The sequence below is a fragment of the Herpailurus yagouaroundi genome, unplaced genomic scaffold (assembly GCF_014898765.1).
Source record: "Herpailurus yagouaroundi ecotype Mexico unplaced genomic scaffold, PumYag 253, whole genome shotgun sequence".
Lineage (NCBI taxonomy): Eukaryota > Metazoa > Chordata > Mammalia > Carnivora > Felidae > Herpailurus > Herpailurus yagouaroundi.
In genome coordinates, this window is record NW_024412470.1 from 6,378,382 (window position 1) to 6,394,621 (window position 16,240).

A 16,240-nucleotide genomic window follows, 5' to 3' on the forward strand; every position below is an offset into this window, starting at 1 on the left:
TCACTTCGCTTACAGCCTATAAAGAAGAAACATTATATACAAGCCAAGGAGTTGAGCTTGGTTCCAGAGCCAATGAAGAATGAAAGTTGGGGCACTTGGGTGGCTCAGCTGGTTAAGCGTTCAACTCGGCTCAGGTCACGATCTCGCGGTTCATGAGTTCGAGTCCCGCCTGGCGCTCTGTGCTGACAGCTCGGAGCCTGGAGCCCGCTTCGGATTCTGTGTCTCCCTCTCTCTTTGCCCTTCCCTCACTTACGCTCTGTCTCTCTCTCTGTCTCAAAAATAAACCTTAAAATTTTTTTTTTAAAAATAGTGACAGTTTTAGTTTAAGCAGGGGAATGTTGTGACGAGATCTGACTTTTAGAAATTTAACTCTGGCAGGTCTTTAGGAGATGGTATAAAGAGTGATGGCACTTAGGAGACGGTCGGATGGGGGTGGGAGCTGGATGCAGGGAGACGAAGGGTACGACTGTGAGAAATTCTAGGTCTGCTCCAGATCAACCAAGGGAGTGGGGATAGGTGTGGAGGGCAGAAGTCCTTCCATTTCCGTCCCCAAACCACCGCTTCAGGCTCATTTCTGTCACCTCCCCCCCCCCCCCTTGTATATCCTGTGTTGTGTTCTTGCATGAATACTGTAGCATTCTAGGCTGTTGTGCTCACTCATCCATTGCATAGTTGGTGTCTTTCTCTTTTTCCAGAAACAAACTCCTACTTATCTTTAGAGAGCCAAGTCTACTTTCCTGATCTCTGTCATTCCTTCCTCACTTCCCCTTTCTTGAGTTCTTTGCTCTGTCTTCTGTATTCCAATAGTACTTGCTCGTATATTTGCTATAGACAGATGTGTCCATGTTCAATTGTTATTCATATTCATCTGTTCAGGTGGTTGCTTTTTCCTATTAAACTTAGAGCTCTTTGGGGATGGGGACAATATCTACTTGTTCACTTATCCCACCAACATTTTTTAAGCTCCTGGTTTGTGTCTGTTCTGACAGAACAGGGAAAATCTTCGCTACGGCGAAGAGGGAGATAGAAAAACAAATAGGAAACAGAGAACCAGTTAATATGTATTATGACAGGGAGAAAAATAAAGCAGGATAGGAGGATGGGAATTGCTATCTTATGTAGTCAAGAAAGATCTCACTTAAGACAAAAAAAAAAAAAAAAAAAAAAAAGGAACCAAACCTTGCAAACCTGCAAACGGAGAAGATAAGCAATATAATGTAAAGCTCAGAATCTTGCCTACTAGCATTTAACGTACATAAAAAAAAATAGAGAAAGAACTCACTTTAAAAGATCACATTGGAGCAAAGACCCGAAGGAGGTGAAGGAGTGAGCTTTGTGGATGTGCAGGGGGAGGAGTGTTCCAGGAAAAGGGACTGCACGTGCAATGACCCTGAGGTGAGAGTGGGCTTGGCCTGTTCAAGGAATGGACACGGAAGAGAGCAGTGATAGAGGAGGCCAGAGAAGTGGTGGGGAAGTAGGTCATAAAGGGCCTGGTAGGATTGTTAGGATTTAGCCTTCACTCTCAGTGACAGGGAGGCCATTGACACTTTTGGATATAATGTGTCATAATCTGGTTTATGTTTTATATTTTTATTTATTATTTTTTAAAAGTTTATTTTAGAGGGAGAATGTGAGTGGGGGAGGGGCAGAGGGAGGGAGGGAGAGAGAGAGAGAGTGTGACATCTTAAGCACACTCCATGCTCAGGGAGGAAGCCCTACGCAGAGCTCCATTTCACAACACTGGGACCATGACCTGTGGTCGGTCAGTTCAGGAGTCAGACGTTCAACAGACTGAGCCATCCAGGAGGCCCTGGTTTATGGTTTAAAAGTATCATTTGGCTGCACCAGTGAGAATAAACCACAGAGATTAGGGGTGAAGGAAGGAATGTGCTGAGGACACTATTATAATGACACATGCAAGATGGTGACAGGGAGTAAGGTGGTAGCATTAGAGGTGATGAGAAATGGTGGGATTCTGGATTTACTGTGAAGGTGATATGATTTGCTATTCAACTAGATATGGGATATGAAAGAGAGGAATCAAGAGAATTGAAAAAGGAAGCCCTTTTACACTTTTAGGGGGAATGTAAATTGGTACAGCCAGTATAGGAAACAGCATGGAGGTTCCTCAAACTATTAAAACTAGAGCTCCCATATATATGATCCAGCAATCTCACTGTTGGTTTTTATCCAAAGGAAATGAAAACAGGATCTTGAAGAGACATCTACACTCCTAAGTTCATTGCAGTGTTAGTCACGAAGCCAAGATGTGGAAGCAACCTAAGTGTCCATTGATGGATACAGGGATAAAGAAAATATGATGTGTGTATATACATAATGGAGTATTATCTAGCCCTATGAAAGAAGGAGATCCTGCCATTTGTAATGTAATGGGCGAAACTGCAGGACATTATGCTAAATGAAATAAACCAGACACAGAAAGACAAATGCGGCATGATCTAACTTACGGAATTATGAAAAGTCAAACTTTTAGAAATTAGAGAGTGGAAGAGTGGTCACCAAAGGCTGGTGGTTGGGGGGAAATGGAGAGATGTTGGTCAAAGAAACATTCAGATATAAGATGATAAGTTCTGGAGACCTAATGTACAGTATGGTGACTATAGTTAATAATACTGTCTTACTAAAGTATTAAATATTATATTGTATATTGCATTGAATATATTATTGAGATTTGCTAAGAGGGTAGATCTCAAGTGTTCTCATCTCAAAAATAAACATATCTATGTGAGATGATGACTATGTTAATTATCTTGATTATGGTCATCATTTCACCATGTATATGTACACTTACTACTTTTTCTCCCCGTTTCTTCTTCACATTCTCCTGAACGATTTTATAGAATTTTGTATGTTTACTGTAGAATTTGTTCCATGTTTGGATAGTTTTAACAGAACACAAATTATGTGCATTTTCTGACTTCTATTATTCCTCTGTGGTATTCTCCATCCCCTAAAATACCCTCAGTAATACCTGAAATAACCTGGGTATAAGTAACCTGTTACCTCAATATCCATGACTCTATAGAATGTGACTGTAGAGGAGAAGGTTTCTTTCTTTCTTTTTTTAATGTTTATTTATTTTGAGACAGAGAGAAAGTGTGAGCAGGGGAGGGGCAGAGAGAGGGAGAGAGAGAATCTTAAGGAGGTTCCACACCCAGCATGGGGCCCAACATGGGGCTCCATCCCACAACCCTGGGATCCTGACCTGAGCTGAAATCAAGTTGGTCGCTTAACTGACTGAGCCACCCAGGGCCCCGAGGAGAAGGCTTCTGATGAGGACATTTGTTCATCGTTAGCTATTCGAGATCATTTGAAGAGATACTTTTTCCCAGCCTGTGCTTTACACGCGAAACCAAGAATTTGCCAATTGCGAATAGCTGACAAACCGTGTGTTTATTATAAAAGGAGGGCCTAGGAGAACTTGGCGTAACTGAGAACATCTGCCATATTATGGAAATTAACTTTTCACTTCCAAAGCAAAGTTTCATACAACCCACTTCATTTGAACTCTCTGTTGAAGAAATCTCCAATTTTGCCAAAACACTCACACAGAGAGATTTTGGAATTATTCGTTGTACTGGTCTAGTCTGAATTGAGGGATAAATACTTGAACACGCTCAATCTCCTTAATTAGTGTGTGTCACTGTCAGCTCCTAATATACTAAAGATCATAGGATTATCCTTTAATAATGACTAAGGTGAGAACAAAGAGGAGAAGAGCTGCACAGGCCCTTTTAAGCCAAAATGGCACAGAGGATGGAGGCTGGTCACAGATGAGGGTTCGAGTCCTCAGGGGCTTGATGATCCACTCTCTCTGGGTCAGGATGGCTCTCCGGGCCCCAGCCCACTTCCCTGGCCCCTGCAGGCGGTACTGGTAAGGCGTGCATGGGCCAAAGGAAATTTCTATAGCCAGCTTTGGATCCCACAGGAAGATGGAGGGCAGGTTGGGTTTCGCTCCTATTTCAGAGGCAATCTCATCCATGTATTCCACGTATTGCACTCTGCATGTGTCGCGAGGATTATTCAGGAATCTGAAAGCAGAAGGGGAAAAAAACCGCAGTCAGAAACCTCAAGTCAGATGACAACCTCCTTCCTTCCAAGCATAATTTCCTCTAAACATCGGTGGACTTTGTGTGAGGGGATAACCCATGGGGGAAAGGACTGATGGCTACGGGTAATTTCTTAGTGGTTCCTTTTCTTTAAAATTTTTCTTGTTTATTTATTTACTTCTGAGAGAGAGAGAGAGAGAGAGAGAGAGCACACAAGCAGAGGAAGGGCAGAGAGAGAGGGAGAGAGAGAATCCTGGGCAGGCTCAGCACTTCCAGCACAGAGCCCGACATGGGGCTCAATCCCATGAACCACAAGATCACAACCTGAGCCAAAATCAAGAGTCAGATGCTTAACTGACTGAGCCACCCAGGCGCTCCTCTCAGTGGTTTCTAACAAAATATTCACACACTGTATTTTTCATCCTCAAATCCTTCCCAGAGTCTTGGATGGTAATAGGTGGGTTTCAGAAGATTGTTATTATATTAATGGTATTCTTTTCTTAAATCCTGTACTTTGGCCATTCATTGGATTCTCATTCAGGGTATAGTCTCATTTTGGTAAATTGGTGGGGAATATGAAATTGTACATGCCAGTTATTTAGGTATGTGTGACATTCATTTGCTTTTAAGTATTACTAAAATGTAATTCCTGGCCGACCTTTTAAACCAGTTGCTGGATAACTGACTCTTTTTGGGATAAACCCTTTGGTCTTAGAGACAGGCTGTAAACATTCACACTGTAAATTCTCAACAGGTATTTGTTGCATAGAAATACCTTACATTTCCCACCTCAGTGGTTGAGAATGATTTTCTATTAAGAAGATTTCATACAACCTATGAGCCTCTGATTTCATGTCAGTATTTTAATTAGATTCTGTAATGATTTGCCAACTCATTTCTCACATTGATTTATCTTTCCAACTCCTTAAAGAAGTAAAACAACCCTTCATTTCATCTTACATTTTTTTACACTTCGCAGCTCTAAGGCTATGATATGACATAAATTTGTAATTGTATTTATCTAGTGTTACATGAATTTTAAACAAGATTCTAAGGTTTCCATATTGGACTATTCTGTATCCATTCTTCCCATAAATATTCCCTACATTTATATTATGTATTATAATAGGAAGAGATGGCGAAGTTGATAATTTGAGATCTCATCTAGGCAAATAGACTCAGATTGTATGATGAGAAAAATAGAAAGAATCTTTGATAGGCAAACAGCTCCACCTAAACACGTCCAATTGACTTTTACTAAGAAGAAAGTTTCTTACTCTTTTTCAAATTTTTTTCTCTTCCATCTTATGTCTGCCATCATGCCACTCACCGAGGTAATTTGTTCAATCCTAGGAAGGAAAGAAGATGAGATTTCAGAAGAAATGAATACCTTGAGGGTCATTTTGGTGGAGAACATCCTAAGCGAGGCAGCACAAGAGTGAGGGAGCTGGATCCAGGAGGTCCTCTTGTGTGCCCTCCACTCATTGTTCCGTCCGATGCAAATGCCTTAGAGATGCAAAGACATGTCCTCTAATGAGTTCACATCTTGACTAGCAGACCCCAAAGCCCACAAAGAAGGATGGACTGAAGGGAATGACACCCAAATGACAAGACAAAAAGTAGCATGCATGTGCTTCCATTATCAGAGCATTCACTCTGGCTGTCCTTTATTTATTTATTCACATATTTTAAGATGTTTATTTACTTAATTTCTGAGAGATAGAGATAGATAGAGAGAGCGCATGAGTGGGGGGAGGGGCGAAGAGAGAGGGAGAGAGAATCCCAAGCAGGCTCTGCATAGGAGAATCCCAAGCAAGGCAGAGCATAGCCTGCCATGAGGCTTGATCCCATGAACTGTGAGATCATGACCTGAGCCCAAATCAAGAGCCGGATGCTTAACATACTAAGCCACTCAGGCTGTCCTTTAAATAGTGAGTTACCCCTGTTCATTTATGTTATGAATTTGTTTACAAATACATATTGTATTTACTAATAAATAGTGACTCAATGTCTCTTGTTTTCATTGGACAAAGATTTATTCTTAATTTTCCATCTTTAAAAAAATTTTTTTTGAATGTTTATTTATTTTTGAGAGAGAGACAGACAGACAGACAGAGCATGAGCAGGGAAGGAACAGAGAGAGAGGGGGAGACACAGAATCTGAAGCAGGTTCCAGGCTTTGAGCTGTCAGCACAGAGCCTGACATGGGGCTCAAACTCACAAACTGTGAGATCATGACCTGAGCTGAAGTTGGACGCTCAACCGACTGAGCCACCCAGGCGCCCCTTAATTTTCCGTCTTAACTCATGGGAGACACCTTCCTATAATTCTCCCTCATTTCTTTGATGAGTGACATTCTATATTTTGAGAAACACAGAATGTTCCGGGAAAATATGGGGAACTTTTTAAAGGAGAAACAAATGAGCAGAATTAATACAATGTGATTGACAAAAGGTAGTTTGTGAATCTGTCTTCATCAATTAATTCTCAACCTTAGAATTAATGATATAGAGGAGCTGGGTTTTCTCTTTCTTTCTTTCTTTCTTTCTTTCTTTCTTTCTTTCTTTCATTTTTAAGTTTATTCATTCATTTTCAGAGAGAGAATACACAGTGAGGGAGGGGCAGAGAAAGAGGGAAAGAGAGAATCCCAAACAGGCTCTGAGTATGGAGCCCAATGAAGGGCTCGAACCCACAGACCGTGAGATCATGGCCTGAGCTGAAGTCAGATGGTTAGCCGACTGAGCCACCCAGGTATCGCTGGGGGAGCTGGGTTTTAATCCCAGGTTTGTCTTGGTACAGAGCTCTTACTCTTTTAATTGTGCTGTGGTGCTACCCCAGTTACTTGGTGATTTGGCCATAGTTCACATAATTCACATAATTTACCATTCATAATTCTGTGACTCTGCCTGTCCTCTTTTATTTTGAACGTGAGAGGTGAAAAAATGCTCCCTTTAATTTAGGCTCATTCCAGAATTATTCTAGCAACAATTGAGAAGTAACATAGCCATTATTTCCCATCTATACTTTAGGTTGAGCTCTTTCTTCTACTTCCATCACTTCCTCTACTAGGTACTGCCCTAACGTGCTGTGCTCTGAAGAATTATTTGCCAATAAGTTGTCACTTGATCGTAGCTTAAGGTAGTTTTTTAATCTCCATTTTTCATGGGAATCCTAAAGGTTAAATAGCTATCAAACACTGACATAACAAATACGAAGTGGTACAATTTTGGATACTGTAAAGGTTAACTTCACATATGTTTTGCAGCAGAAGACCTTTGCAATGCCTCTGAAATCACCTCTTTGGGTGGTCACCTTTTCCAAATATGCATAAGGTCAGCGCATACCCTTGAATACACGCATGGCCCATCAGCTCTGGAGTTCCGATGTGGAAATGGTGGCTCCCACTGGCTGGAGGATGCCAATGAAAGCTAGTGTTGGTTTCTCTAGTTGAGGGGGGAAGACAAATTTAAACATGGAGTGCTGGCTGTCCAGAACTGTTGCATTGTTTTCCAAAAAGGGAAAAGAGAAACTATATCCTGTGGCAAAAATAACAACATCAAGGTCCTCTTCTGTACCATCTCCAAAGATGGCTGACGTCTCTGTGAACTCCCTAACATCTGATTTTATCAGAACTCTTCCAGATATTATGTGATTGGGTAGATCATCACCACAAGTAGCTTGATGACTGAGAAGTCTGAAGAATAAAAATTGAAATTCAGGAAAATTAATATGTCTTTTGGGATAGGAGTTGAGCTCAAAAATATTTCAAATATTTTTTGGTTGAACTAAAGAAAAAAAACTTGCATTTTTGTTTTATAAAAAATTTCTTGGGGCGCCTGGGTGGCGCAGTCGGTTAAGCGTCCGACTTCAGCCAGGTCACAATCTCGCGGTCTGTGAGTTCGAGCCCCGCGTCGGGCTCTGGGCTGATGGCTCAGAGCCTGGAGCCTGTTTCCGATTCTGTGTCTCCCTCTCTCTCTGCCCCTCCCCCGTTCATGCTCTGTCTCTCTCTGTCCCAAAAATAAATAAACGTTGAAAAAAAAATTAAAAAACAAACAAACAAACAAACAAACAAAAATTTCTTTAAGTCAATACTTTTTCTGAATTGTTTACTGAATAAATATCCTGTACTTATTAGAATGCCAATAGCATTTATTTTATACTTATTATATGCAAAGAGAAGATTTTGCAATGGTATATAAGTTTATGCCAATGATAATATTGACATATAATTTCTTGGAAACCATTTTTTGGGGAAGAGATTTTTTAAAAGCAATTGGTGGAAGTGTTCATACTAGAATAGGAAAATTAGATCATATTCTGATTTCCATTTATTTCAAGAACCTACATACCACTTTTATAAGCTTTACTGACATATTTAATACTCAGTAGTCTCCCTGCTTCTACCCCAGCCTCCCTATAATTTCCCCTCCACTCGGCAACCTGAGGGATCCTTTGAAAACGTAGAATTATATCCTGATGGGTTTCTATTTCACCAAAAATGAAATCGAAAGCTATGACCATGCCCTAATCCTAAAAATCCCCCCGTGATCTGGCTCCTGCCTACATCGGTGAATTTATTTCTTACCACTTCCTCTCCCCCAACAGTCTCTACACTGGGTTGGTTCCTTGCTCATTCCATCCAGCCTTTGAACTTGTGTTTCTTCTGCCCAGAATATTCTCATCTTAGACATTCTTTCAGGTATTGCCTCCTCACTTCCTTCAGGTCCCATTCAAATGCTCTCTCATCATATATACAATCCAGAACCACCCCATCTAGAAAAGATTCCTCTCCCCAACTCTTCTTACTGTTTGTTATAGCACATAAGACTCCACGTCATTGCATTATCCCCTGGTTGGTTTCTCCCCTACTAGAAAGGAGGTCCAGCTAGAGCTAGGACTCCACCTGACCTTGTCCTTATTCTACTCCCAGTATCCAGAAACATACCTGACCATAGTAGGAACTCAGAAATATTTATTAAATTTATCCACACTGTACACAATCAATTTTTTGTGCTTGCACATTTTTACCTCATAACAGATAGGAGATAAGGATTGCATTTTACCAATGTAAAAAAGAAAGAAAGAAAATACTTAACTACACCAGGGTTAAAAGACAGAGGCAAAATTAGTTGTTTTTTTTTTTTTTAATGTTTATTTATTTTTTTGAGAGAGACAGAGACAGAGCTTGAGCGGGGGAGGGGCAGAGAGAGAGGGAGACACAGAATCCGAAGCAGGCTCCAGGCTCCGAGCTGTCAGCACAGAGCCCAATGTGGGGCTTGAACCCACAGACAGTGAGATCATGACCTGAGCCGAAGTCGGACACCCAACCGACTGAGCCACCCAGACGCCCCAAAATTAGTTTTTAAAAAACCTAGAACATACCTGTGTTTAGGTAGTAAGCCATAAATGTCATGGTTAAATCGAGCGTTTAATTTATTCTCTGCCCATCTGTTGATTAAAAACGTAGGGTAAAATTTGTTGAGGATGGTCTTAAAACGAGTGAAGAGAACAGTGTCTATGGGCATTCCATTATCCCAGACCCGGTTCCAAATCCACACACCCTGCCTTGTGCTGAGATACACCTGGGAGAGAATGCAGATAAATGAAATATAGATGCCTCACAGTGTAAGACTTTCCTTTCTCAGTTTTTCAGATGTTCTCATTTGGCTCATGAGAGATGGATAAGAACTCTCTTGCCTTGTTAGCTTGAAGAGTTCCTCTGTCCTCAAAGACAGATAGACAGACAGATACAATCACACACACGCAAACAGACACATTTGGCTTGTGGCTTATAGTTCCAGAAATCTCCCTCAGCTTTCCTCTGAGTTTCACTCACTATCCCTCTTGCATTTTCCCCAAAGCAGTGTTTGATGCCTGCCATCTCTTACATTGCAGATTCTGGACAAACACAATGATGTAAGATGACTAGAGGTCAACAGATTGACATGTAAGATCCCATCCATCTGCTAATTATGATATTATAGAATTTGGAATACGTACTTGGTTACTATGTATCCCTAGAAATCTAGGTATGGAAGGAATCAGAGTTGGGAGATGTATCAAGTGTCGTATCAGTGAAAAATAAAGGGATTTAAAGTGGTTTTCTGATATGGTTCATTTTTTTTTAATATATTTTTTTAACATTTATTTATTTTTGAGAGATACAGAGACAGAGTGCAAGCAGAGGAAGAGTGGAGAGAGAGGGAGACACAGAATCCGAAGCTGAGCTGTCAGCACAGAGCCCAACACGGGGCTCGAACTCATGAACCGTGAGATCATGACCTGAGCTGAAGTCGGTGGCTTAACTGACTGAGCCACCCAGGCACCCTTGATGTAGTTCATTTTTTTAACTTGTGGCTGCACCAGTGAAGCTGACACTCTCTGGTGAAAATAATATGGCGGTCCCTAAAGTTTGAAATATCGATTTTTATTCAATTCTCATTTTTTAAATGTATTGTCAAGATTGCTACCAAGAAAATGAGTGTGAAGAGGTAATTAACAATCAGGATTGAAGCAGTGTGTGGGTACCCACCACACACACTTCATGCAATGCCAACATCTCAGAGGGCAGTGGGCAGGGTGCATCTCAGGAAAGAGAATTTTAGGAAACAAACCTGTGAAGCTACATGACTGAGCTCAATTGCCAAGTCAGCTCCAGAATTTCCAATGCCAACCACAATGATTTTCTTCCCCTGAAATTTCTCTGGACTCCTGTATTCATAGCTGTGGATATATTGACCTTTGAACCTGTTGATTCCTGTGGGCAAGAATAGAGTTACTCAAGCATTGGTCTTTATGTATGTATGTATATATGTTTGTTTGTTTATTTTAAGAAAAGAGGGAGGGGGAAGGGCAGAGAGAGGGAGAGAGAGAATCCCAAGTAGGCTCTGTGCTATAAGCACAGAACCTGATGAGGGGCTTGATCCCATGAATCTTGAATCATGACCTGAGCCAAAATCAAGTCAGACACTCAACCAACTGAGCCACCCAGGTGCCCCTATATTATTTTTTAAAGCTTATTATTTAATTCAAAGTCCATCCTATTTAAACCTCTCATTTGCTGCTTTACTGATGCTGGCCTGCAGATTGTATCTGCCCAACATCATCAAACAGAATAAATCCTCAAACATTTTTGTTCTAGATCATAAATTCCAAGCTCAAACAAATTATCAGGTTTCTAAACAACTCAGACATCTAATTTCTGCCTCCTTTTTACTTACCTATTTCTTGCCAAGCCTTCATAGGTGAGTTAGGCTCCTATTTAAGTAATGCATCTTCCTTTTCCTTCATCCTTGTTATTTACAATTACTGCTTTGGACCCACTTTCTGTCTTGCTTTCCCAACCCAAGCTTCACCCTTGTCTAGATGTTTCCATCTCAGGCTAGGCCCAGCACACCCTTCCCACCAGCACTACTCACTCTGCTTTACTACTGGGGACAAACACTCCAACATCACCTATAGGATCTGAAGCTAAAATAATGTAGGAACTTAATATTTTTGCCTAAAAATTTCCTCTGACTTAAATAGAAACCTCATATGGCAAAGCCATAAAAGCTGGTTGATTTTGCAGTATTTCATTTCATTTATTTATTTATTAAAAAAAATTTTTTTTAACGTTTATTCATTTTTAAGAGACAGAGAGAGAGTATGAGCGGGCTCATCACAAGTGCCCTCCTTAATGCCCATCCCCCATTTAGCCCGTTCCCCCCACCTACCTCCCTCCATCAACCCTCAGTGTATTCTCTATCATTAAGAATCTCTTAGGGTTTGTCTCCCTGTCTCTTTTTTCCCCCTTTCCATATATTAATTTGTTTTGTTTCTTAAATTCCACATATGAGTGGAATCATGTGGTATTTGTCTTTCTGATTGACTTATTGCACTTAGCAGAATACCCTCCAGTTCCATCCACATTGCTGCAAATGGCAAGGTTTCATTCCTTTTGATGGCTGAGTAATATTCCAGTGTGTGTGTGTGTGTGTGTGTGTGTGTGTGTGTGTGTGTACATATGTTACATCTTTATCCATTCATTAGTTGATGGACATTTGGACTCTTTGCATAGTTTGGCAATTGTTAATAATGCTGCTATAAACATCGGGATGTATGTACTCCTTTGAATCTGAATTTTTGTATCCTTTGGGTAAATACTTAGTAGTGTAATTGTTGGATCATAGGGTGGTTCTATTTTTAACTTTTTAAGGAACTTCCATACTGTTTTCTAGAGTGGCTGCACCAGTTTACATCCCACCAACAATGTAAGAAGGTTCTCCTTTTTTCACATCCTCGCCAACTTGATCACTTTAAATGTTTTGATATATATGCTTTTGGCCTCAGTTTCTCAATCTTTCAGAACCTCTATTATCTACTTATCTATATGCATACATACATACATCTATATACATACATACATATATTGTATTTTAGCACTTTACAATATGTTACGGTTTATAAAGAGTTAAAAAGATTTTTTTAATGTTCATCCATTTTTGAGAGAGAGACAGACAGACAGACAGATAGAGCACAAGCTGGGGAGGGGAAGAGAGAGAGGAGACACAGAATTTGAAACAGGGTCCAGGGTCCAAGCTGTCGGCACCTAACGCAAGGCTCGAACTCACAAACTGTGAGATCATGACCTGACCCGAAGTTGGACACCCAACCAACCAAGCCACCCAGGCACCCCTAAAGAGTTTTTTATATACATTACCTAATTCAATCTTGTGAAGCACATTATCATGCTAATTTTTCAGGAGTCCATACAGCACATAATATCTGTTATGTGTGTTAGCAACCATTCCTGATTTTTTTTGAAACTAAGGCTAGACACTTAAGTGATTTAAGGCTAAGAAAAGAAATACACCACCACTTAAAATATGTTGTTTTCTCCCGGGAAGAATTTATTATAATCTTAAAATATAGTCATTTTAATATATGTACGCAGAAAACACAATTGGGGAGGAGGTTATTTTTTTCATCTGTTGTATATTATTGGTGAAATAAAGAATCAGTAACACATGTACTATGAATATTCTAAACTTGAATCCAGAAAATATGGAATCTAATTCCTGCTAAATCACATCAACTTTAAGAGCAGATCAAAATATGTGTTTTCTCCCTCAAAATGAAGAGTATTGTTTAATAAATGCCATTGCAGTGAACACTCATATATAAAAATATCCCTTCTGAGAAGGATAGCTTCTGCAAACATAAGCAGCATTTTTTATGAGTGAAAGCTTAAAAGATGGGTATCAGATGAGATCAGAGGACATGATGTGGTATTTTGTGGCATTCTGATGTGGTCCTGGAGATATATCGTTGTCTGGCTTGGATAGGGAACCTGACATCAAATCATTTCTCTGAATCTATTTCTTCGCCTGCAAATAAGTGCTTGCCTCTCTCACGGAGTTATTGTGAAGACCAAATCATGCACAAAAAATGCTTAAAAACCTTACACACCTCAACAAGTGCATATAGTGTGCTATGACTAATAGCCTGTGGTGCACAGGGTGCTGTAGATATCGGGCGTGGAGGCTGGAGAAGCTTTCCTAGAGAGAGGCCTGTATTGATTAAGGTCCAACCAGTAAGACGGAAACTGGGGCACCTGGATGGCTCAGTCAGTTAAGCATCCTACTGTTGGTCTTGGCTCAGGTCATGATCTCAGGGTTCCTGAGTTTGAGCCCCGCGTCAGGCTTTGTGCTGACACACGGAGCCTGCTTGGGATTCTCTTTCTGTCTCTCTCTCTCTCTCTCTCTGCCCCTCCCCTGCTCACTCTGTCTGTCTCTCTCAAAATAAATAAATAAACTTAAAAAAAAAAAAAAGAAAGAAAAAGGAACATGGAAACTACTCCCAATACTTGAAACTGGGAATGTAATGGAGGGAATTGTTCTTCCAAAAAAAAAAAAGATAGACCTAAAAAGCCAACTAGGTGTTGGTGAGACATCCCAGAGATTACATTTCTTTTATCCCCACGTGGCAACCTTGGCGGTCGCATGGTCAAGGGGCATAACTCTAAGTTGGAAAAGAACCGCTTAGTCACATCAGACTCTGATGCGGGACAGAAACCGTTATTGTGCTAAGTCCTGGAGATTTCAGAGTTTGTCTGTGGGACAGTTAGTGTTAGCTGCCCTTACTAGCACATATATATTATTAGGATGAAGATCAAAATCTACAGATAGATCAAGCATTAGCATGTATGTGCTAGCTGAAAGCCAAGGTGGGGTGATAAGGAAGAATCCCAAGCTACTTGCAAAAAGTAAAGGACCAGAGGATTGAGAATAGAACCACAATCAGCCACGTTGAGAGGCCAAGTGGAAAACTATCGCGTTGGAAAAGGAGAGAGGAAAAGAGAGTGAAATCACGGAAGCCAGGGACAAGCGGTTTTTAAACTGAGTTGGTTTTTGACACTTTTAGATCCCCTTGAGAAAGCAAGAACACTCAACACAGGAAGTCCATCTGATTTGACAGCTTTGATTGGTAACAGCCGTGAGAGTAGTTTTCTGGGAGGGCTTGTATGCCCACTAGGTAATGCTGGTGGAACTTCAGGAAGTTAGACTCTGTAAGGAGGAAGGACTGTTGGAGCGTCATCCTTGGGGGAAGGAAAGATTGGGATTCGACGCACAGGTGTAGGCACTAATAAAAGTAATAATTATTACGCTGGTAGTTGAGGATAAGTTACTGCTGATATCTTTGCATTCCTACTTCCAGATATGGAAAAGATGTCATCACACATGCGGTGACATAGTCTATTCAGACTTACCTGGTATCTCCACAGTCCTCCAATGTCATTGGTTCCTTCAAAGCAGATGGGCTCCAATCCCTCCTCCAGGCAGATCTTAATGGCCCCTAATCCACTGACCCCAGCACCAATGACCGCAATTCTCTTTCCTGGCATTGTTCCCTGTATCAGGGAATTTATTAGCAGAAAATCAGATTTTTCTTGTCATGGAATTTTCTTCTACAGTTCAACATCATTAGGTTTTTTTTTTTTCTTTCTAAAATTGCTAGTAATGCATTTAAGTAATGTCCTACTCAAAGCTGCTATCCAATTCAAAGGTTCTCTGAGCGACAGAGAACCCTACCTCACACAAGACTTTCTCATTTTCAAGTACAAAGTAGATTGCATAAAAAAAGGTTTGGGGGACCCTGGGTGCCTCAGTCGGTTAAGCGTCCGACTCTTGATTTCAGCTCAGGACAGGTCAAAGATGGAACCCCTTGTGGGCTGAAGATTCTCTCTCGCTGTCCCTCTGCCCCTCCCCTGATCGTGCGCGCGCATGTGCACTCTCTCTCTCTCTCTCTCTTAAAAATAAAAATTGCTTCCTAAAGTTACACACACACAAACACACACACACACACCTCCGTATACAGATTTTGTACAAACTGACTTTTAACTCCTTCTGCTACTACGATCTGCTTGCCAAAACACTCATGTCGGTGACTTTTGCACAATTTACTTTTGATTTAAGCCAGAAGATGCCCACTTTTGCCCTGTGATAGGGTTTGAAGTGGGTGGGAAAAAGAAAACTCCAACAGAGCATTTCATCAAGTAAGTATCGCTCATCTCACTGTTCTTGGGGCGGAGTGCAAGCTACATACATGTAAACGTTCTTCACAAAAGTAGTCCAACCGCCTTCATCCTGAAGGTTCATGTTCTGCCATTTGCTCATTCACTAAACATTTACTGGTATCTACTCTGTTGCAGATATGACTTCAGTTGGGCAGATATAGCAGTGAACAGGTCTAACATAGTTCCTTGAGAACATTCCAGTGACGTAGAGAATAAACAAGGGAGTAAATAAATAGTAAGCTGGATGATGATACACACTATGGAGAAAAATGAAGCAGGGTAGGGGCTGTGGGGAATACAGGAGGCAGGCTATTGTTTTCTATAACACGGTCAGGGAAGGGCTCCCTGATGACACTGAAGCAGGAAGTGGGGGACCAAACCCACCTGTAGGCATCTGAAAGAGAATTCCAAGCAGAGAGTCTGAGGCAGAAACGTGCTGGACATTTTTGAAGAAAATCAAGCGAAGCTTCGTGAGTGGGTGCCAGAAAGGTAGAGGGTACAATGAGGTTGGAGATGAAGTGTTAGGCGTCAGTGTCAGGGTCAAGATCAGGGTCAGGGATCAGATCAGGCAGTGCACTTTTCAACGGATGGAGCAAAGAAAAGATGCGGGCAA

The 16,240-nt window shown here is 40.9% G+C and overlaps 1 protein-coding gene across 1 annotated transcript; it reads right to left on the bottom strand.

The window, feature by feature from the left end:
* Positions 1-3,697: 3,697 nt before the first annotated feature.
* Positions 3,698-14,955, bottom strand: LOC121020884 (flavin-containing monooxygenase 5-like). The gene is given in 7 exon segments (XM_040460967.1): positions 3,698-4,052; positions 5,348-5,419; positions 7,411-7,764; positions 9,453-9,652; positions 10,685-10,827; positions 12,772-12,802; positions 14,821-14,955. Coding segments are annotated over 7 exon segments (1,290 nt in total).
* Between the last annotated feature and the right edge of the window lie 1,285 nt (positions 14,956-16,240).